Source organism: Leptonychotes weddellii, chromosome 5 (assembly GCF_054177405.1).
Source record: "Leptonychotes weddellii isolate Sample4059 chromosome 5, ASM5417740v2, whole genome shotgun sequence".
NCBI classification, from domain to species: domain Eukaryota; kingdom Metazoa; phylum Chordata; class Mammalia; order Carnivora; family Phocidae; genus Leptonychotes; species Leptonychotes weddellii.
This window is the reverse complement of record NC_138373.1, coordinates 56,323,817-56,347,145: the sequence shown is the minus strand read 5'-3', so window position 1 is coordinate 56,347,145 and position 23,329 is coordinate 56,323,817. Positions and strand designations below refer to the sequence as shown.

The window sequence follows — 23,329 nt, the reverse complement described above, 5'->3', positions numbered from 1 at the left end:
ATGTTCTCCTCTAGGATTTGAATGGATTCCTGTCTCACATTGAGGTCTTTCATCCACTTTGAGTTTATCTTTTGAATGGTGTTAGAGAATGGTCGAGTTTCATTCTTCTGCATGTGGCTGTCCAATTTTCCCAGCACCGTCTTGTTCAATGATTTTCTTAAAGGCATCCGAGAACTCATCTGCTGCCTCTTGGTTGGCAAACACTGCTTCTTTTGTTATCTTGACATTTTTTAAGCCAAACGTCTTTCTAAAATTATCAAACCATCCTTTGCTGACATTAAATTCTCCAGCATTAGATCCTTCACCTTCCTTTTGCTTTAAGTTTTCATATAATGACTTCACTTTTTTTCAAATCATATGTGTCCATAGGTATGCTTTTCTTATAGCAATCATGCACCCACATAAAAGCTGCGTTTTCAATATGAGATAAAAAGGTATTTCACAAAAAGCGCACAGTTTTTGTGCCTGCTGGCATATCTACAGCAACATCTTCACAAATTTCCTTTTTCTTTTCTTTCTCTTTCTCTTTCTTTTCTTTTTTCTTGTCTTTTCTTTTTTCTTTTCTTTCTTTTCTTTCCACAATGGTCCTTACTGGATTCTTTTATGTTGAAACGGCAGGCCCCTGCAGCTGCAGATCTCAGTCTGTGGTACATATCAAGCAATTCACCTTTTTCTTGTAATGTCATGAGTTTTCTCTGCTTCTTGGAAACATCACTAATGGCATGGGTCTCATGGTATTGTTCAAGGTTTACAGTATTGTACTAAACACAATAAAAAAATACATGAGAAACCTGTAAGATCACTTTTTATGCAGTACAAATTTACTGGAGTGACAAAATGCTTATGCAGAGATGATTAGCATCAGATGGGTTTTAAGCAGATACTGGCAATGCTGAAGCTCACCACAATAGCAACAGGAGGTGGCTACAAAATTATTACAGTAGTACAGTATTACTACATTTAATTTTAAGCAGTTATGATTTAATACGGTATCTTTACACTTGTTTACATTTCCCTAAACTGTGAAATGGTGCCATGTGTGTGGTCTGTAAATGTTAAGTTTTTATAATATATTTGTATATGTTTTATGATAATAAATGTTAAAATAGACTGGTATTTACATATATTTTATGCATTCATGACATATCCACTTTTTCTTTAATTTTTCACTATTGCTAGGGTACACAGTTTATCCGCTAGTTTTTTCAAATTGCCAAAATTCTCCAAAAATTTCTCAATATATTTATTGAAAAAAATCCATGTATAAGTGGATCATGTGTTTCAAACCCATGTTTTTCAATTGTATTTTTCAGGTTTGAGTGATTCAAAGTACTAAATAGCTCATACCATCTAGGAGAATTATACCATTAGATATGAGTGAAGTTTCAAGTTTAATTTGTATTGAAAGTAAATAGTATGTACTGCTTGGCTTATAGGCAGGTAGGAGCGTCTTAAACCAATGAGAAAATATCTGCCTATTTAGCTAAGCAAGAAAGCAAAGATTGGTTAAGAAGGACTATTTCACAAAACCAAGACTTTTCATAGATGCTTTTTCTTTACTAATTTAACTTTTGTTGTGATTCTGTTTATAGTAGTTTGGTTTATTGAGGAGTATTTGCACTTGTTAGGAATTACTGTCCTTTGTTGCCAGATGTCCAGTCTGCAAAACCATAACTATAATATTTTGTCTATTCTTGTCATTGTTTCTGATAGGAAGGTAAATTCAATCCATATTCTTCCATCTTGGCCAGAAGGGGAAATCCTGACCTTTGTCTTCCGTATTTGTTCATAGATGTCTTGACATTTTTGTCACCATCATCAGACCATCTGAATCCTTGACAACTTTATCTTATTCAGTGCAATGACCCCTTTTTACTTCACTCACATGACTATCCTTTTTCTACTCAGAGTTAATTTATCGTTTTCTTAGTATCCTAGACTTTTGTACTTTGTAGCTTTTGACTTCTGTGCCAGTTTTTGTCCATATTAGATACTTGTTTTTAATCCCTTCAAATGCCACTTGGCCTTATGTCTTACTCCAATCATTGTTCTATTTCCTGAAAGCTTTGAGTGTTTTGCATAAATACAGTTGTATTATGCTTTGCTTCAGACTGGAACCTCATACCACACTTTTAAATTTCTTTTCTGCTGTGGGGCACCGCTGAAGTCATGGCACAAGATGCAAAAATCTGCTCCAAATTTATGAATGCATAACCAAAAATTGTACAGGAGTTAATGACTCTGGAGTCTACCCTTGAACAATGAATAAGGTCAATGGTGAAGAAATGTTTTCCTCTTTAATCCCTCAGATTGACTCCGACTCAGGATGTCTCTGGAGGATTGAGCCCCAGCTACCCTCCATTACAGCCTTGTATTGGCTTTCCCTCCTTCCCTGTGATGTAATGCCACTGTCACAATCCTTTATTCTCTATCCCCGACTGCTCTATCCTCATTTATTTCTATGCTACTGATAATTGTAGAAAATAAGAAAAACACCATTTTGGATAGATCTCCTAGTAAATCACACCATCTTACACTAAATGGATTCTTTTTCTGCCAAGTGATCCCAAATAGTCATCTTGTGTAATATTGCTGCTTTAATCTTTCATGTCTTCATCCTCAAAACTGGCCTTCCTCATTCTCAACCTGAGTTGTTGAGAAGTGTAAGACTTTACAAGATTGGCTTCCACATTGTCTTTTGTCTATATTTCAAAACAGTTTTCAACTGATTTCTCTCCTTTATAAAAAAATTATTTAAAAAAATCTTTTTAAAAAAATTAATTTTATTTAAATTCAATTAATTAACATATACTGTGTTATTAGTTTCAGAGGTAGAATTTAGTGATTCATCACTTGTATGTGACACCCAGTGCTCTTTACATCACTTGCCCTCCTTAATGTCCATCACCCAGTTACCCCATCCCCCCCACACCTCCCCTCCAGCAGCCCTGTTTGTTTTCTGTAGTTAAGAGTCTCTTATGTTTTGTCTCCCTCTCTGATTTCATCTTTATTTTTCCCTCCCCTCCCCTATGATCCTCTGTTTTGTTTCTTAAATTCCACATATGAGTGAAATCATATGATAATTATCTTTCTCTGATTTATTTTGCTTAGCATAATACCCTCTAGTTCATCCATGTAAAAAAAAATCTTTAATCCACCTCTACTTTCCAATGTGAGCAGAAACATCAGTTATTCTTAGAGTTAATTTTTCCAGTTGTGCTTTTGATTATTTTTAATCCTGACTTCTCCCATCCTTTTCTTACCAGTCTTCCCATATCCTTCCTTAATTTCTAGTGGCTCCTTTTGCAGACTGCAGCTATGCTCAGATCTTACCTATAATAGAAGAAAACAAAACACAAAATCAAAATCCTTTTTTTTTACTTCATCATTATTCCTATTAACCATGAGATTTTCTTGCTTTTCTCATTCAATGGAACATTTATTGAAATAATACTCTATTTATCTCATATTTATTCTTTAAGCCTTGACAAACTAGTTGCAGTCTCTATCACTCCTTGGAAACCACTGTCTTAAAGGTCAGTGAAAGATTGGGGCGCCTGAGTGGCTCAGTTGTGAAGTGTCTGGCTTTGTCTCAGGTCATGATCCCAGGGTCCTGGGATCGAGCCCCACTTCGGGCTCCCTGCTTGGTGGGGAGCCTGCTTCTTCTCCCACTCTCCCTGTTTGAGTTCCCTCTCTCGCTATCTCTCTCTCTGTCAAATAAATAAATAAAATTTTTAAAAAAAAAAAGGTCAGTGAAAGATAAAATAATCATTATACCTCATAGCCTTTCCTCAGTCATCATCTTTGATCACATTTCAGCATGTTCCAATAAATCAGTTTTCTATTGTGACATTGTAAAAATTTCTGTCTAGCTTCTTACTCTTTGCATTCCCTAATCATTGCCTTATCCACTCCCAGAGCTCTCTGTAAGTTCTTTCTCTGACTGATCTTTCTCCCACACCCCAGTCTTGTATTATTGCTCATTTCTTATTGTATATTACTGCTGGACAATGAGTTGGACCTCAAAGTTAGTTTCTCTAAAATGGAGCTTATTATTCCCACTTACTTCCTCTTTACCTCAGCTCTTTCTTCTAACTTTCTTGTTTTTGAACAGTAATACTTTTTTTTAAGGCACCAGTGGATTTTAACTCCCTCTTTGCATCTTCAGTATTTGGAGAAGAGAAAACCAAGCACTCTAATTTATAAATATTGACTCGGTTAATACCCACAACAGTTCACATTTCATACATAAGTAAACTAGGACCCAAAATAGTCAAATGAGTTGCCTAATATCTCAGAGCTATCTAGGAATGGGAACCATATCTGCTGGATACTAAAATTCATACACTTTTCACTGTGTAACAGAATAGTGACTCTTAAACAGCATAATATCCTGAATCATCAAAGAAATATTCAATTACATTTTTGCTATTTATTAAGGAAGGAGAGAAGACAAATACATTTTAGAAAGAATATGAACCTTTTCAACAGGACTTGAAAGTAATAAATACTTTCTGTTAAACTTTGTATTATTAAAATGCTGTTAACCAGAGCAACGTCTTTCCCAGATTCCTCATTCAGTCAAGGTTGTGTTACATATTGAACAGGGTGATTGTGTTATATACTAAACTGGGTGCTTGTATTATATACTAAATTGGGTATATATTCACTAATGTCTTTCATATTGAGTTCAGAGTTGGAAATAGTTTTTTTTTTAATTTTTTAATTAACATATAAGGTATTTGGAGAAGAGGTTATTATTATTTGTTTCAGGGGTACAGGTCTGTGATTCATCAGTCTTACACAATTCACAGCGCTCACCATAGTACATACCCTCCCCAGTGTCCATCACCCAACCACCCCATCCCTCCCAGGAAATGGTTTTTTTTTTAGTATATGTTATTAATTGGATATTTTCCAGTGTTAAACTCAACAATTAAAGAAAATCTTCACCCACTGAGCTTCAGAGCTAAGTTAAGTTTGACAACTGAGACAGAAAAATCTAAAAGTAAAGGGAGGATCAATAGCAGCAGTTAGTTAATAGTGAGGAAATGTCCTATGAATAGGCAAAGTGGGAAATTACATGATGGCCTATAAGTATGGATTATACTCTGGGCAAAGGATGCACCATCATTAGGCAATTGCACACTGAACAACTGCCAGTTAAGTACCATTTTAACCAATTTAGACGTAATGAACTTAGTAGATGAGATCCCTGCTGAATTAAGGAGCAATCAAAGCCTCATTTTGGATTCTGTGCCATCTAGGTCAAGACGTTCCAAAAGTGTTGTGTATTACTTGGTACAGAAAAGAGATAACTTTCTTATCCTTCCTTCTAGTTAAATCTTTTTTTTAAAGATTTTATTTATTTGAGAGAGAGTGAGAGCAAGAGCAGGGAGAAGCAGGCTCCCTGCTGACCAGGGAACCTGACGCGGAACTTGATCCCAGAACCCTGGGATCATGACCTGAGCCAAAGGCAGACGCCCAGCCGAACGAGCCACCCACCTGCCCTAATTCTTTAATAAATATTTATGGAATATAATTCGTGCCATAGAGAGTATCATTTGGTGATTGGTAGGTAATGATATGACAGAATTGGAAAACTGTTCTTTGCCTTTAAGGAGTTTTATTTCCATTTTTGCTAATTTTTTCAATTACTCTGAATGACTTTTTTTTTTTTAATCAAAAGGATAAAAAGAATTTTGTTTAGGTCTAAAAGCAAAGTAACTCTCCCTTAGCAAGCAGGTTGATAAAAGGTCTTTAGTAAAAAGGATAAGGAATGAAGAGGTGAGGATGTGTTTTGTGTACTCAATCTCACCTATCTCAGAGGTGCAATGACACTGTGGTTTTATTTGGAACTTTCAGGAAGTGCAAAAGATGTGTCAGAAGAAGCCCATGTCTGCCTACCCTGCAGGGAGGGCTGCCCTTACTGTGCTGATGACAGCCCCTGCTTTGTCCAGGAGGATAAGTATTTGCGACTTGCTATCATCTCCTTCCAAGCCCTGTGTATGCTGCTCGACTTCGTTAGCATGCTGGTGGTCTACCACTTTCGCAAAGCAAAGGTAAACCCAGGTACCCTGGTTATGAACTTCCTTTTTATTATGAAGTGACCTCTTCTTTTTTCAAGCAAATAGAGTTTTTCCAAGTCCTACTTGCCTCTCTATTTAGCAGAAGTCTTCCTATAATATAATCAGACTAGAATATGAACATTATATTCTTTAGCTTCCCAGGAGAAATACGGATTAAAAATATGGAATCTTGTTATAACATTTTCTTTTACAGAATGTTTCCCCCTATTTAGCATGAAGCTTGAGTACTTTATTGCCTTAAAGGACTCTCTTTTATATCTCTTTGGTTTCTAGAAGAACTTATTCTGCCAGTACCCAAAGTATTGTTAATTTTTTTCATATTTAGAAAGCTTTTTGATATTTATTATATTTCATTTTTATTTCTCTTAGCCATATTTGAAGTTAGCAAATGGACTTGACTATTTTGAGCAAATGTGCTCAAAGTGTAATGATACTTTGAAGAATGAATTTATTCATGAACTTATATTTAGTCTTGCATTAGTGTCCCAGGATAATAGTGATCCTACAAAGAGCTTATATGGCTTTTGAGAGAGCCTGTCCTTCGGTCCTGTTCTGAGAAATCAAAGAGTAGTATAAACATTTGTATGCTTCTCAGTCAGGGGTGGATGAAATGGTAAAATGTTCAGGGCAAAGCTTTCTGGGGAGTTGTCCTCAGTTGGTCACCCAATTAATTATATGTAGCCAGTGTTGTTGTCAGAATTTGTGGTTCTGTTGCTTTCAGAAACTTATTTGTGCCATTGGGAAAAAAACACAAAGCTAAATTTTCCACCTTTTCTGAATTCAAATGAGCCCTTCATGTTAGCAAAGTTGTACAGATTGGTTTAGATAACAGAGCTCATTGGAAGCATAAAGTGTTCCCATTAGAAATTTAAAAAATAAAACAACACTGTGAATGGCATCTATTACAAGGCCTCAAGTTAACATTAAAAAAATCCCCTCTATTGAGATTCTAGGAGAAAGTATCCATTATGTTAATGTCATAGACTTAAATAGTTCATTTTAAATAGACAGTTTCATTAACAGAAGCATACAACACAAATTAAAATCAAGCTTTAAGTCAGCAAGAAAGTGCAGACAGGCAAATTGCTCTTCATTTAACCAATACTTGTCTTTCTTTTGAAACAAAATGTGTGTTAAATTGTATATAAAATAAAGTAGGAGGCAAGTGGAGTTGAGAAATATCTAACCACAGTTACCTAGATAAAATTTAATGTTTTTTAAAAAAAAAAAACCTGTCACTGGTAGAGCAGGTAGAGTTGAAAGGTCTATTTAATAAACTGCTCTGAAATCTCTCTATATGATGTCATTCATTCATACAGGGGATAACAGATAGTTCTTTATGAATTTTACTTGATTAGAATCATTAATGATTGCTGTGCTAAATGTAGTTAATGATATATGATGGGTAGAATATTACATTGGATATTAAGAAAACTGATACAGTTCTTGCTAGACCAAAGTCTTTATCTATGCTGATGTTATTTAACATTTCCAGAATTTTTAACTTTTCAAATTTCTCTGGACCTTCATATGAAATGCTACTTTATAGGGCTATCATGAGAATTGGCATCTTTCCATATCATTTGGTGAAATTTTTATAGATACAAACTGGTTGGAATAGACAAATTAGACATTATCTAGTTTTAAGATGGTCACCTTTTGAAGAATCAGTTTTCACAGAATGTGACATAACATAGGGGGGATTATTTTGAGGAAATAATATAGGTTAATAAAGTCAGTGAACATGGATCTAGTATATTGAAGAAAGAAAACTTGGTGAACTTTTCTCTTCTGATTTCAGTTACCAAAAAGAATGATTAACTGTAAAAGCAGTAAACCATTTCCAATGTAGAAATTGTATGTTTATCACATGTGGGCATTGGCTTTGCTTTTTAAAGTTTTTATGTGTCTTTGCAGCATTTCTTTGCATAAAGCAGAAAACTGATGATCCCTTTTGAAGTAATACTGATGTCTTTCTTATAAGTTTTCCATTGTATTGCCTACCCACCAATAATTAAAAGAACAAAAACCTTAATCTATCAGTTTACATATATTTTGACAAAAGAGAAAAACCTTAGTTGCAATATAGAAGTAGCATAATATTGTGGGTAAGTGTGCAGACTTCAGAGTCAGATTGTTTAGACTCGAATCCTGTCTTAGCCCCTTGAATGCTATTACACTTTGGAAAAATTTCTTAGCTTCACTTTGCCTAGGTTTTTCCTCTATAAAATGGGGTTTAACACACCATATACAAAAATTAATTTAAAATGGGTTATACACCTAAATATAAGGCCCAAAACTAAGAAACATTTTTAAGCAGAAAACATAGGCATAAATCGTCATGGTCTTGGGTTAGGCAATGTTTCTTAGATACAGCATGAAAAGGATAAATGACAAAAGAAAAAAATAAATAAATTGGACTTCATCAAAATTGAAAACTTTTGGGGGTGCCTCAGTCGTTAAGCCTCTGCCTTCAGCTCAGGTCATGATCCTGGGGTCCTGGAATCGAGCCCCACATCAGGCTTCCTGCTCAGCCAGGAGCCTGCTTCTCCCTCTCCCACTCCCCCTGCTTGTGTTCCCTCTCTAGCTGTCTCTCTCTCTCTGTGTCAAATAAATAAATAAAATCTTCAAAAGAAAAATTGAAAACTTTGCATCAAAGGACACCATCAAAAAGGTAAAAAAGACAACCCATAGAATAGCAGGAGATATTTGTAAATTATACTAGAACCCAGAGCATATAAAGAATAAAAAGATAACCCAATTGAAAAATGGGCAAGGGATCTGAATAGACATTTCTACAAAGAAGATATATAAATGGCCAATATGCATATGAAAAAATGCTCAATAACATTAGTTATTAGGAAAATTCAAATCAAGCCCCCAGCACACACTGGCAGAGCTAAAAATGAGAAGACAATAACAAGTGTTGTTGAGGATGTGGAGAAATTGAAACTCTCATTCATTGCTGTTGGGAATGTAAAGTGGTACAGCCACTTTGGAAAATAGTATAGTAGTCCCTCAAAAAATTAAACATAGACTTATGATATTACCCAGTAACTCCACTTCTAGGTACATACCCAGGAAAATGGAAAACATATGTCTTCAATGGCTAAAATAAAAAACACAGGAAATAACAAGTGGTGGTAAGGATGTGGAGGAAAAAAACCCTCATGCACTCTTGGTGGGAATGCAAACTGGTGCAGCCGCTGTAGAAAACAGAATGGAGATTCCTCAAAAAGTTAAAAATAGAATTATCAATGACCTAGTAATTTCACTACTGGGTATTTAACCCCCAAAAACGAAAATGTTAATTTGAGAAATATATGCATCCCATGTTTATTGCAATATTATTTACAACAGCCAAGATATGGAAACAATCCAAGTGTCCATCCATAGATGAATGGATAAAGATGTGGCGTGTGTGTGTGTGTGTGTGTGTATGTAACAGAATATTACCCATAAAAAAGGGTGAGATCTTGCCATTTGCAACAATGAGGATGGATCTAGAAGGTATAATGCTAAGTAAAATAAGTCAGAGAAAGACAAGTATATTTCACTCCTATGTTGAATTTAAGAAACAAAACAAATGAAAAAAGAAAGAAAAAGAGACAAAAAACTGACTCTTAAATACAGAAAACAGGCTTGTGATTGCCAGAGGGGAGGTGCATAGGTAAAATAGATAAAGTGGATTACAAGTATACTTACCTTCATGTGCACTGAGAAATGTATAGAATTGTTGAATCATTTTATTGTACACCTGAAACTAATAAAAAGAAAACATTTGCCTACACAAAAATGTTCACACAGATGTTCATAGCAGCATATTTATAATAGCCAAGAAATGGAAACAATCCAACTGTTCATCAGTTGATGAATGGATAAGTAAAATGTGGTATATCCATTAAATGGAATATCTTTTTGTCAGTAAAAGGAACAAGTAGCGATACATGCTACAACGTGGATGAATCTTGAAAACATGCTAAATGAAATAAAATGGTCATGAAAGATCATTTGTATGAAGTTTACATTTATATGAAATGTCCAGAACAGGCAAATCAGTAGAGCCAAGTAGATCAGTGGTTGTCAAGAGATACAAGGAGGGAAGAATGGGGTGTGACTGCTTATAGGTTCAGGGTTTCTTTTGGGGAGGATGAAAATTTTCTAAAATTATGTTATGGTAATATGTTTCACAAGTCTGTCAGTATACTAAAAACCACTGGCTTGTACACTTTACAAGGATTTAAGGTATATTAATTATATTTCAATAAAGCTATTACAAAATTTTTAAAGGAGTTTATTACTTACCTCACAGGATCCTTTTGAAGATTTAATGAGATTATTCATATAAAGTACCTTACTAGACATTTGTCTTTTGTTATTAAATTATTTTAGACCACTTTGTGAAATTAATAATCTGTTTGCTTCCCATGTTAGGGGTTAAGTATGACATTTATTTTTTTTTAATATTTTTTTATTTTTTCATTGAGAGAGAGAGAGAGATAGAGCACACAGTGGGGGAGACGCAGAAGGAGAGGGAGAAGCAGACCCCCTCCCGCCCCACTGAGCCAGCCGGGGAGCCCGATGTGGGGCTCCATCCCAGGACCCGGAGATCAAGACCTGAGCCGAAGGCAGATTCTCTACCATCAGAGCCACCCAGGCGTCCCAAGTATGATATTTAAAATGCTAATCCTAATAGATTGTCCAGATAGCTGAAATGAACAAAACACCTGTGGTACAGATTCTTTTATTTTGGCTATATCTTCATCATGAAAGAATGAAAGGAATGTTAAACTGTAAGCAGGATAGTTTCACTTAATTGATTTCAAAAAAAGATCTTTTCTTTTTCTACTTATTGAGGATCTGCTGTTGTTCAGCATTGTGATACCCAATACAATTTGAAGAATAAATGAGAGTAATTATTCTTTTTTTATTTAATAAATTTATTTTTTTAATTTAAGTTCAATTAGCCAACATATAGTACATTATTAGTTTCAAATGTAGAGATCAGTAATTCATCAGTCGCATATAACACCCAGTGCTCATCACATCACATCCTGTCCTTAATGCCCATCACCCAAATACCCCACCCCTCTTCCCCTCCAACCCTCAGTTTGTTTCCCATAGTAAAGAGTCTCTCATCTCCCTCTCTGATTTCTTCCCATTCAGTTTTCCCTCCCTTCCTTTTTGATCCTCTTCACTGTTTCTTATATTCCACATATAAGTGAAACTGTATGATAATTGTCTTTCTCTGATTGACTTATTTTACTCAGCATAATACCCTTCAGTTCCATCCATGTTGATGTAAATGGTAAGTATTCATCCTTTCTGATGGCTGAGTAATATTAAATTGTGTGTGTGTATATATATATATATATACACCACATCTTCTTTATCCATTCATCTGTTGATGGACATCTTGGCTCTTTCCACAGTTTGGCTATTTTGGACATTGCTGCTATAAACATTGGGGTGCATATGCCCCTTCATATCACTACATTTATATCTTTGGGGTAAATACCTAGTAGTGTTAATTGCTGGGTCCTAAGGTAGCTCTATTTTTAATTTCTTGAGGAACCTCCATAACTGTTTATCAGAGTGGCTGTACCAGCTTGCATTCCCACCAACACTGTAAGAGGTTTCCCCTTTCTCCACATCCTTGCCAACAAATGTTGTTTCCTGATTTGTTAATTCTAGCCATTCTATCTGGTGTGAGGTGGTATCTCATTGTGTTTTTGATTTATATTTCCCTGATGCCAAGTGATGTTGAGCATTTTTTCATATGCCTGTTGGCCATTTGTATGTTTTCTTTGAAAAAATGTCTGTTCATGTCTTCTGCCCATTTTTTGACTGAATTATTTGTTTTTTGGGTGTTGAGTTTGATAAGTTCTCTGTAGATCTTGGATACTAGATCTGTCATTTGCAAATATCTTCTCCCATTCTGTAGGTTGCGTTTTAGTTTTGTTGACTGTTTCCTCTGCTATGCAGAAGCTTTTTATCTTGATGAAGTCCCAGTAGTTCATTTTTGCTTTTGTTTCCCTTGCCTTTGGAGACGTGTCTAGCAAGAAGTTGCTGCGGCTGAAGTTGAAGAGGTTACTGCCTAGGTTCTCCTCTAGGATTTTGAGGGATTCGTGTCACATTTAGGTCTTTCATCCATTTTGAATTTGTTTTTGTGTATAGTACAAGGCAATGGTCCAGTTTCATTCTTCTGCATGTGGCTGTCCAATTTTCCCAACACCAGTTGTTGAAGAGACTATTTTTTTCCATTGGATCTTCTTTCCTGCTTTGTCAAAGATCAATTGACCATAGAGTTGAGGGTCCATTTCTGGGCTCTCTATTCTGTTCTGTTGATCTATGTGTCTGTTTTTGTGCCAGTACCATACTGTCTTGATGATTACAGCTTTGTAATATAACTTGAAGTCGGCACTGTGATGCCCCCAGCTTTGGTTTTCTTTTTCAACATTCCTATTTATTCTTCCAATCCATGAGCATGGAACGTTTTTCCATCTCTTTGTGTCTTCCTCAATTTCTTTCATGAATGTTCTATAGTTTTCTCAGTACAGACTCTTTATCTCTTTGGTTAGGTTTATTCCTAGGTATCTTATGGCTTTTGGTGCAATTATAAATGAGATCGATTACTTAATTTCTGTCTCTTCTGTTTCATTGTTAGCATACAGAAATGCAACTGATTTCTGTGCATAGATTTTATAACTTCCCATGTTGCTGAATTGCTGTATGAGTTCTAGCAATTTTGGGGTGGAGTCTTTTGGGTTTTCCACATAGAGTATTATGTAATCTGTGAAGAGTGAGAGTTTGATTTCTTCTTTGCCAATCTGAATTCCTTTTATTTCTTTTTGTTGTCTGATTGCTGAGACTAGGACTTCTAGTACTGTGTTGAGCAACAGTGGTGAGAGTGGACATGGACATCCCTGTTGTGTTCCTGATCTTAGGGAAAAGCTCTCAGTTTTTCCCCATTGAGAATGATAGTCTCTGTGGGCTTTTTTGTATATGGCTTTTATGATATTGAGGTATGTTCCCTCTATCCCTACACTGTGGTGAGTTTTAATCAAGAAAGGATGCTGTATTTTGTCAAATGCTTTTTCTGCATCATTTAGAGGATCATATGGTTCTTCTCCTTTCTTTTGTTAAGTGATGTATCACGTTGATTGATTTGCTGATATTGAACCACCCTTGCAGCCCAGGAATAAATCCCACCTGGTCATGGTGAATAATCCTCTTAATGTACTGTTGGATCCTGTCAACTGGTATCTTGATGAGAATTTTGGCATCCATGTTCATTAGGGATATTGTTCTGTAATTCTCCTTTTTGGTGGGGTCTTTGGTTTTGAGATCAAGTTAATGCTGGCCTCATAGAATGATTTTGGAAGTTTTCCCTCCATTTCTATTTTTTAAAAAAGCTTCAGAAGAATAGGTATTGTTCTTCTTTAAATGTTTGGTAGAATTTCCCTGGGAAGTCATTGGCCCTGGACTTGTTTTGGGGGAGATTTTTTATTACTGCTTCAGTTTCCTTGCCAATTATGGTTCTGTTCAGGTTTTCTGTGTTTCTAATGTTTCTACATTTGTAGGTTAGGACTTCTTTTCTTGAGCTGCTTTCAGGATTTTCTCTTTATCTCTGAAATTTATAAGCTTCAGTATTATATGTCAGTCTGTTGATCTATTTTAATTTTTATTGATTTTTATTGATTTTGAGGGGCATTCTCTGTGCCACAGTTCTCTGTGTCTCAGGACTTGAATGCCTCTTTCCTTCCACTGATTAGGAAGTTCTCAGCTATGATTTGCTCAAATATGCCTTCTGTCCTTGGCTCTCTGTTTCCTCTTCCTCTGGGACCCCATTCAATCTAATATTGTTTCACTTTATGATATTGCTGATTTCTCAAAGCCTCCTCTCATGAACCCTTAGTTGTTTTTCTCTCTTTTCCTCAGCTTCCTTACTTTCCAACATTTTGTCTTCTATGTCACTGACTCTCTCTTCTGCCTCATTTACCCTAGCTGTTAGACCGTCCATTTTAGACTATATGTCCGTTAAAACATTTTTAATTTTGGCCTGAGTAGATTTTAGTTCTTTTATTTCTGCACTAAGGAATTCTCTAGTGTCTTTTATGCTTTTTTCAAACCCAGCTAGTAACTTTATAATCATTATTCTGAATTCCAGGCCCAACATTTTACTTAAATCCATATTGATTAAATCTATGGCAGAATATTACCTCTGGTTCTTTCTTTGTGGTGAATTCCTCCTTCTAGTCATTTTGTCCAGAGAAGAATAGATAAATGAGAGAACAAAAAAGAAATAAGAAATAAAAAATTAAAATATCAACCATGACCCCAGCAAAATATACACTAGACAAATCAGAAGAGAACAGAAACCAAAAAAAGAAAAAAAAGAGGAAAAATGAGAGAATATAATCAAACAGGTAGACTGAACAGAGTGATACACTTGGTCCTGGGTGTATTTTGGTCTGTTTGTTAGAAGACACTTGATCCCACAATTGTAAAGAAAGAAAAACTTATATATATGCAAAAATAAAAATGAAGGGCGCCTGGGTGGCTCAGTCGTTAAGTGGTTGCCTTCGGCTCAGGTCATGATCCCAGGGTCCTGGGATCGAGTCCCACATCAGGCTCCCTGCTCAGCGGGAAGCCTGCTTCTCCCTCTCCCACTCCCCCTGCTTGTGTTCCTGCTCTCGCTGTCTCTGTCAAATAAATAAATAAAATCTTTAAAAAATAAAAATGAATACAGTGAAAGGAAGCCAAAAATGAAGAATATATCTATAAAATATAAATGTAAAAGTGAAAGTTAAAAAAGACTTAAAAACACAGAGTTGATAAAATAAGAAACTAGTTGAAAAGGAAAAAAAAGAAGAATTTCAACTGAAAGATAAAAGAATCACGAGAAAAAAACCTCAAATTCTATATACTATTTTCGCCTACCACTGGAGTTTTACAGTTCTGTGTGCTCTGTAAACTTGATATTCGCCTCATGTTCCAGCTGATCTTCTGGGGGAGGGGCCTGATGTGCTGATTCCCAGGTGTCTTTGCCTGGGCGGAGTTGTACCACCCCCTTGCTAGGGGGGCGGGGCTCAGTGTAAGCTGCTTCAGGTTGCTCTATGTGGCTTTTGTTCCCTGAAGGCTTTCCCCGGTGCTTTAGAGGATGAAAATAAAAATGGCAGGGCCCCAATCTCCAGCCCTGGACCTGAAAGATTGTGGCCCCCTCTCTTCCATAAACCCTCCAGGGATAAGTGGTCTTCACTTTTGTGTGCGCCAAACTCTGCAGACTCCTGTGTGCACACCCATGCCAATCCTCCCTGGGGAGTGAGGAGGGTCGCCCTGGGCCTGCTGCTAGCAGGGACCCCGCACAGAGAGTGGTAGCCCATTCCTGCTGCAGTTCTTAGTTTATGGCAAACAGAGCTGAGAGCCCACTCCCGGGCTCCCTGACCATAGCTGGTTTCCCTGCTCCAATGCTTGAAAAGTCTGCTGGCTCAGGCACCCCCATTCTTTCTGTGGCCTGAGGGATCCTGAGACCACGCTGTCTCACCTGGAATTCTGCCCCACTTCACCACCTGAGCACCTTTCAGCAGGGACGTCTCTCACTGGAGCAGACTTCTAAAAGTTATGATTTTGCTCCAGGTCTATATCACTTTCCACCAGCTTATGGAGACTCACTCCCACCCACCATTTATCTTCTGATATATCCCCTCAGATTCAGTTCTCCACACCTCTTACCTTGCAAAATGTGGTCATTTTTCTATTTGTGGAATTCCAGCAATTCTTTTCTTACATCTCAGGTTGAATTCACAGGTATTGAGAATGATTTAATAGATATCTAGCTAAATTCAAGGGACCAGATGAAATGAGGTCCCCTACTCTTCCACCATCTTGCCTCCCCCTCAAAAACCATATTTTGAATACCCAAACTCCACAAGTGCTCATTCACATACACATATGGAGTTATACAAATATTTCTATAGTGATGATCATCTTTAAAAAGCATTTACTATGCATTTATTTATATGTAGCTTTTTGTTCTTTTTATGAGTGATTTAGTGTACAACTAAACTATAGGTACTCACTATTTATATTTATCTGTATCACTGACCTTTCTAGGAGGGTTCTATTCTCTACCTTCAAAATGGGCAAGTTAAAGAAATTCTGGGAGATTATCAATTATGAAGTCATGGAACACATGCTTCTTGTGTTATTACAATGGTAACAGTTTAAAAGTTGATAATGTAAATAAATTTGTTACTAATTTCTTGGTTTTTACTTAGAAAGATGGCATGGATGCCTGGGTGGCTCAGTTGGTTAGGGGTCTGCCTTCAGCTCAGCTCATGATCCCAGGGTCCTGGGATTGAGCCCTCGCATTGGGCTCCGCACTCAGCTTCCTGCTTGCTTCTCCCACTGCCTGCTGCTTCCCCTTCTTGTGCTCGCTCTCTCGCTCTCTTTCTCTGACAAATAAATAAATAAAATCTTAAAAGAAGATGACAAACTATGAGAACTAGAGAAGGAAGTAACCTCTCTTTTCATAGAGAAGAAAACTCAGTCTCTGAGAGAGTGTCAGTTGCCCAAAGTTACCCATCTAGGTTGGGATATTTATATATTTATGTTTTGTCTTACTCCGGCACACAGAATAAACAGTTCTAGAAGATTAAAAGTATTAAGTGAATAGATTAGGGCTCAGGGAAAAAAGAGTAGGAAAAATTAGTTGAAATCAAGGGTGAGGTTAAGATATGGAATGCACTCCATGAGAGCAGGTATACTGTTTTAGTTCGGTGCCAGAAAGAACTTTCTGGGGTTTTCTAGTAGCACTGCAAAGAGGAGAAAAAAGTGAGTCAGTGTTCATAAGATAAAAACTGACCAGTCACCTAGGTGAAACTTGAATACGCCTTCAGTAAGTCTTTTTTTTTTTTTTTTAAGACTTTATTTGAGAGAGAGCATGAGCAGTAGGGGGCAGGGCTCAAGAAGAGGGAGAAGCAGACTGCCTGCTGAGCAGGGAGCCCAACACAGAGGCTCCATCACAGGACCCCAGGATCATGACATGAGCTGAAGGCAGACACTTAACCAACTGAGCCACCCAAGGTGCCCCATCTTATTATTAAGTCTTGAGAGAAATTTTTCAGGTGGATTTTTTTTTTTAAAGATTTTATTTATTCATTTGAGACACAGAGATACAGAGAGAGAGAGAGAGTATGAGCAGTGGGAGAGGCAGAGGGAGAGGAAGAAGCAGACTCCCCGCTGAGTCAGGAGCCCAATGTGGGGCTCGATCCCAGGACCCTGGGATCATGACCTGAGCCGAAGGCAGATGCTTAACCGTCTGAGCCACCCAGGCGCCCCTTTCCGGTGGATTCTTACAGAGAATATTGTTAAATGTACTGAATGATAAACATCTTTACAGGAAAGAGAATAATTTTCATAGTTTTATTTCTGTTAATTTTCTTGATAGTGTGCTAAAGTTTTAATGCTTAAATATAGCGTAGGCAAATCAGTTCTGTAGAGGCATCACAGATGTGATCCTGATACACTGTTCTTTGCTATTTAATGTTAATGCAAGGATACTTTTAGAATATCTAGTTAGAGTTGGCCAGTGTGCATTACACATGCTGCCACTACAAGATAGTGATAGACACATAGTCCTTTTTCCCATTTGATCCAGAATCAGCATCAAAACCCCTCTCATTAAGCAGGACTCCCCCAGGTTCTAGGCATGAAATCTGGTTACCATCCTGGATCTAGAAAAATGGGAAGGCTGCAAATTCATCACATAAACTTTCTTAAATATTGTTGTTCTTTCCTGAGTTTTCAAAAGGTATTCACTGAGTGACACCAAATTTGAGGTTCTAATCCATCAAGATTGGATGGCAGCTTCTCCATATTTCTACTGAGTGTGAAGCTGTGTGCTGTAATATAACAGTGAGTCAAGCTGGTGACAGAACTGAAATGCACTAAGGATGGCTGAGGCATCTAGTCAGGCATGCACCGAAAAAGAATTTAGAATCTGAGACTTATGCCCACTTTCCTTTCTCCAGCATGTGAGCCATATTCTTTTATCCATTACACCAGAATTCATGATATGTAGCATCTTAAATGCTTTTAGTATATAGACTCTATTTCATTTAGCGCCTGTTGGAAATGGATCACTTGAAAACTTAGGCCTCTTTTATTTATTAGACTTTTTCTGTGAATTCACAGAAATAACCACATTCACAGATCAAAAATAGGAAAAGTGATGGCAATGTCAAACCCAACAGCTGATCCTGTACATGTAGACAGCATGCAAATATGCTGTAGTGGTAATAGAGAAAAAGTTCTCTGTTCAAAAGTGAAATACTGAGAGACATAAGGGTGATACAGAAATTTGTCTTTTAGTTGCACTATTTCTCCAGGAAAGCCTAACTATAAGTACATTTAGTTAAATGAGGTTTACCCATGCCAAAAATATCAGCTCTGCAGTTAAGTACCAACAAACATTGGTCAAAGGTTAATTGAACATTTTATTATTTTAAGCAACACAAACTAGATTCCATTATATTTTTAGGTGAGGTTTGTAGTAGGATACCACAAAGAGCAAATTAAATTTTGCTCTGCACAAACATTAAGAAAACTAATTATATACATTTGTCCTTGTGCCCTTGGTTAAAGATTAAATCTGTCAACAAACTGAATGATTGTGACCCCAGTGAGATCTTCTAAAATAGCAATTTTAAAACAATATTTTAAATATGTTGAATATTAAATATTTTGAAAGTATTTCTACATTTTTAAACAAATAATATGACAAGTAACATATTTTTCTATTAGCTCTTCTAAAGAGAGAGTATGGTTTGTTACAGCTTAATAATGTCAAGTGTTAGTACAATTTATTTCCAAATGAAAAATTTGAAAGAGAAAAGATACACTGGAAGGAACATCAGCATATTCCACTTCTGAAAATAATCATTTGCTTGATTTATTCTTAGTAAATTTTAGCATGTTTTATTTGAGCTTAGTAGTTTGGGGGAAAAAAATGATAGTCATTTTTTTAAAAGTGAGCATACTGTGGTTAGTGTTTTCCCTTACATTCCTGTAGTAGTTCTAGTTCTTCAATTAGAAATTAATTGACAAGGGATTTTATAGCTGTACATTTTTGGTTTGGAAAATTAGATGTTTTTAATATAGACTGTGACTGATCTGTTCATAAAATTCTACTAGACTAATTATGATGTACTAATGCCTATTTTGGTGAAATAAAGGAAAATATATCACTTTTTCATTGTGCTGAATATACATAACATATAATTTACCATTTTTAAGCTTACAATTCAGTGACATTAAGTACATTCACGCCATTGGGCAGCCATCATCACTATCAGTTCCAGAACTTTTGCATCATTCCAAACTGAACTCTAACTCCTAGTAACCTCTCTTCTACTTTCGGTCTCTACAAATTTGTCTTTGGAAAGGGTCTCATATAAATTAAATCATACACTATTTGTCCTTTCCTAGCTGGCTTACATCACTTAGCATAATGTTTTAAAGGCTCATCCATTTTGTAGCATTTATCAGAGCTTTATTCCTTTGAATTGCAAATAATATTCCATTGTATGTATTTATCATGTTTTGTTTTATAAGTTTATTTGTTGATGGACATTTGGATTTTTTTCACCTTTAGCTGTTATAAATAATACTACCATGACATTGGTGTACAAGTATCTGTTTGAACCTCTGATTTCAGTTCTTTGGATATAACCTAGGAATGGAATTACTGAATCATATGATCATACTGTGTTTACCTTTTAGATGACTCACCAAACTCTTTTCCACAGAGGCTGGACCATTTGATATTTTTACCAATAATTCATGAGGATTCCAGTTCCTTTACATCTTTACCATCATTTGTTATTTTCTGTTTGTTTGTTTTTAATAATGGCCATCTAATGAATGAAAGTGGTATCTTACTGTAGTTTTGATTTGCAAGATTAGTTACAGTTGAGCATCTTTTCATGTGCTTACTGACTATTTGTATATCTTCTTTGCAGAAATATTTATTCAAGTCTTTTGCTCATTTTTGAATCAGGTTGTTTGGTTTTTCATTGTTATATTGTAAGAGTTCTTTATATGTTCTGAATATTAATAATTTATCAGATGTATGATTTTCAAATTTTTTATCCCATTCTGTGTGTTGTCTTTTCACTCTCTTGAAAGTATTCTTTGATACCCCAAAATTTTTAATTTTGATAAAACTCAATTTACCTGCACTTTCTTTTGTTGCCTGTGCTTTTCGTCTCATATCTGAGAAATTATTCAAAAGCCAAAGTCATGAAGCTTTTCTTCTATGTTTTCTTCTGGAATTTTATACTTTTAGGCCTTACATTTAGATCTTCAATCCATTTTGAGTTAATTTTTGTGTATACTATAAAGTAAGGATCCAACTTCAGTCTTTTGCATGTGAATATCTAGTTTATCCCAGCACCATCTCTTGAAGAGACTGTCATTTCCCCATTGCATGGTCTTAGCACCTTTATCAAAGATCATTTGACTACATACATGAGGGTCTACTTCTGGGCTCTCTATTCTGCCCCACTGATCTATGCCTTTATGCCAGTACAACACTGTTTTGATTACTGTGGCTTTGTAGTAACTTTTAAAATTACGAAGTGTGAGGCCTCCAACTTTTTCTTCTTTTCAAGATTGTTTTGGCTATTTGGAGCCCCTTGAAATTTCATATGAATTTCTGTTTTTCCCAGAAAACCACCAGAATTTGAATAGGGACTGCATTGAATCTGTAGATCCCTTGGCTGTTATTACCATCTTAACAATGTTAAGTCTTCTGATCCATTAACACAGGATACCTTTCTACTTATTTATGTCTGTTTTTCATTTTTTCAGCATTGTTTTGTAGTTTTCAGGATACAAGTCTTTTGTCTACTTGACTAAATTTATCCCTAAGTGTCACTTTTCACAAATTGATTTTGTGATTTATATTGTCCTTCAATTAAATGGGTATTTGCACATATTGTCTTCCATATTACCAATCAACCATGTCTATAATTTTCCTTTTATAATTAGTAGTTGATATTCCTCTTTCATGCTCTTCATTTTCTTTGCCATTTATGGTAGAGAGGTGCAACATAATACATGAAAAGGGGTAGAATGGTTAGAAGCCAGGATGTGGTACCTTCAATGCAGCTATAAAAGTACTGTAGAAGTTGCATACTGACTTACAAAATATTTTTCTTTTTAAAGATTTACTTATTTATTTTAGAGAGAGGGATGCAGAGGGAAAGAGAGAGAGAGTTTTAAGCAGACTCCAAGTTTAGCAGGGAGCCCGACTCAGGGCTCCATCTCATGACTCTGAGATCATGACCATGAGATCATGACCTGAGCCAAAACCAAGAGTCAGAAGCTTAATGACTGCACCACCCAGGTGCCCCCCCAATTTTTTTCTTAAACCTCTTTCAAGTATTAGCCAATTACTACATTCAACATAAGATGATGTTATTTATTTCTATACATTTATGATATATGATATTTCCCTTAATTTGTTTCCCTAAGGATGACAGTCAATACTTAGGACCCATTCTTAAATCTTATTAGATATTTTAATTCTATTGAGCTAAGAAAATATCACACAATATCACAACAATAATATTTCACTCCCCACTATTGAGTATATATGAGAAATTTGGCACTTTTATTTTTCCTTGATCTCCTCCTTCCCATTTTATTAACATGTAATTTATGGTTAGTTTCCATCAGTTTTCCATAAGAGCCATCATGAGTTTCAAAGGGGAAATAATTCTTTAAAACAGCTCTGATTTCTTGCCTTTGAGTTCTGAATTTTGGCCAATCTGTTTTCATTATGAAATATATGTATCTTCAAGTAATTTGCTTTGAAAAGGGTAATTTTATACCTATGTCATACCTGACCTCCCATCCCCACCAACTGTGGCTTTCACATGACAGCACCTTGGCTAGGGCAGAAATGGAGGGTCACTTTCATTTTCTGTCAAGGCTCTATTATTATTGCTTCATTTATGTGTCAGAAATGAGCATTGTGGACAGTTTCCAGGATGGCCCAGTTTTTGTCCTTTATGGAGCAATATTTGTCATCTGAATACTTGCTAACTTCTTTATTTACTTTTACCATCACGATATGGTTCTTGTTTCATTGAGATTGCAAAAAAATATGATCTATACTCTCAAACTTCCGACAGAGCTTTTTTTGATACTGAGAAGTCTCCTGTGTGTTAGTTCTTATATTAGTTCTCCTCTAGTTATTCTAGGCTTCTCTTTTAAGATCTCCTATTAAGTATAGGTTGGGTCTCAAGGTTTTCTTTTTTTAATATTCTTTTTTTAAAATTTAATCTTATTATGTTAGTCACCATACAGTACATCATTAGTTTTTGATGTAGTGTTCCATGATGCATTGTTTGCGTATAACACCCAGTGCTCCATGCAATACGTGCCCTCCTTAATACCCATCACCATGCTAACCCATCCCCCCATCCCCCTCCCCTCTAAAACCCTTAATTTATTTCTCGGAGTCCATAGTCTCTCATGTTCGTCTCCCCCTCCGATTCCCCCCCTTCATTTTCCCCTTCCTTCTCCTAATGTCCTCCGTGCTATTCCTTATGTTCCACAAATAAGTGAAACCATATGATAATTGAACTTTTCTGCTTGACTTACTTCACTTAGCATAATCTCCTCAGTCCCATCCATGTTGATGCGGAAGTTGGGTATTCATCTTTCTGATGGCTGAATAATATTCCATTGTATATATGGACCCCATCTTCTTTATCCATTCATCTGTTGAAGGGCATCTTGGCTCTTTCCAGTTTGGCTATTATGGACATTGCTGCTATGAACATTGGGGTGCATAATATGGCCCTTCTTTTCACTACATCTGTGTCTTTGGGGTAAATACCCAGTAGTGCAATTGCTGGGTCATAGCGTAGCTCTATTTTTAACTTTCTGAGGAACCTCCACACTGTTTTCCAAAGTGGCTATACCAACTTGCATTCCCACCACACTTTAAGAGGGTTCCCCTTTCTCCACAACCACTCCAACATTTGTTGTTTCTCTCCCTGTCCATTTTTGCCATTCTAACTGGTGTATGGTGGTATCTCAATGTGGTTTTGATTTGGATTTCCCTGATGGCTAATGATGATGAACATTTTTTCATGTGTCTGTTAGCCATTTGTATGTCTTCTTCAGAGAAGCGTCTTTTCATATCTTCTGCCCACTTTTTGACT

At 36.2% G+C, this 23,329-nt stretch overlaps 1 protein-coding gene across 1 annotated transcript in view; it reads left to right on the top strand.

Annotated features, from left to right (window-relative positions):
• GPR158 (G protein-coupled receptor 158) overlaps nucleotides 1-23,329 on the top strand; it is a 400,766-nt gene that overhangs the window by 220,021 nt on the left and 157,416 nt on the right. Inside the window, exon 4 of the mRNA XM_081820774.1 lies at nucleotides 5,866-6,062. Within this exon, the coding sequence (XP_081676900.1) occupies nucleotides 5,866-6,062 (197 nt within the window). The remainder of the gene's footprint in view (nucleotides 1-5,865; nucleotides 6,063-23,329) is intronic.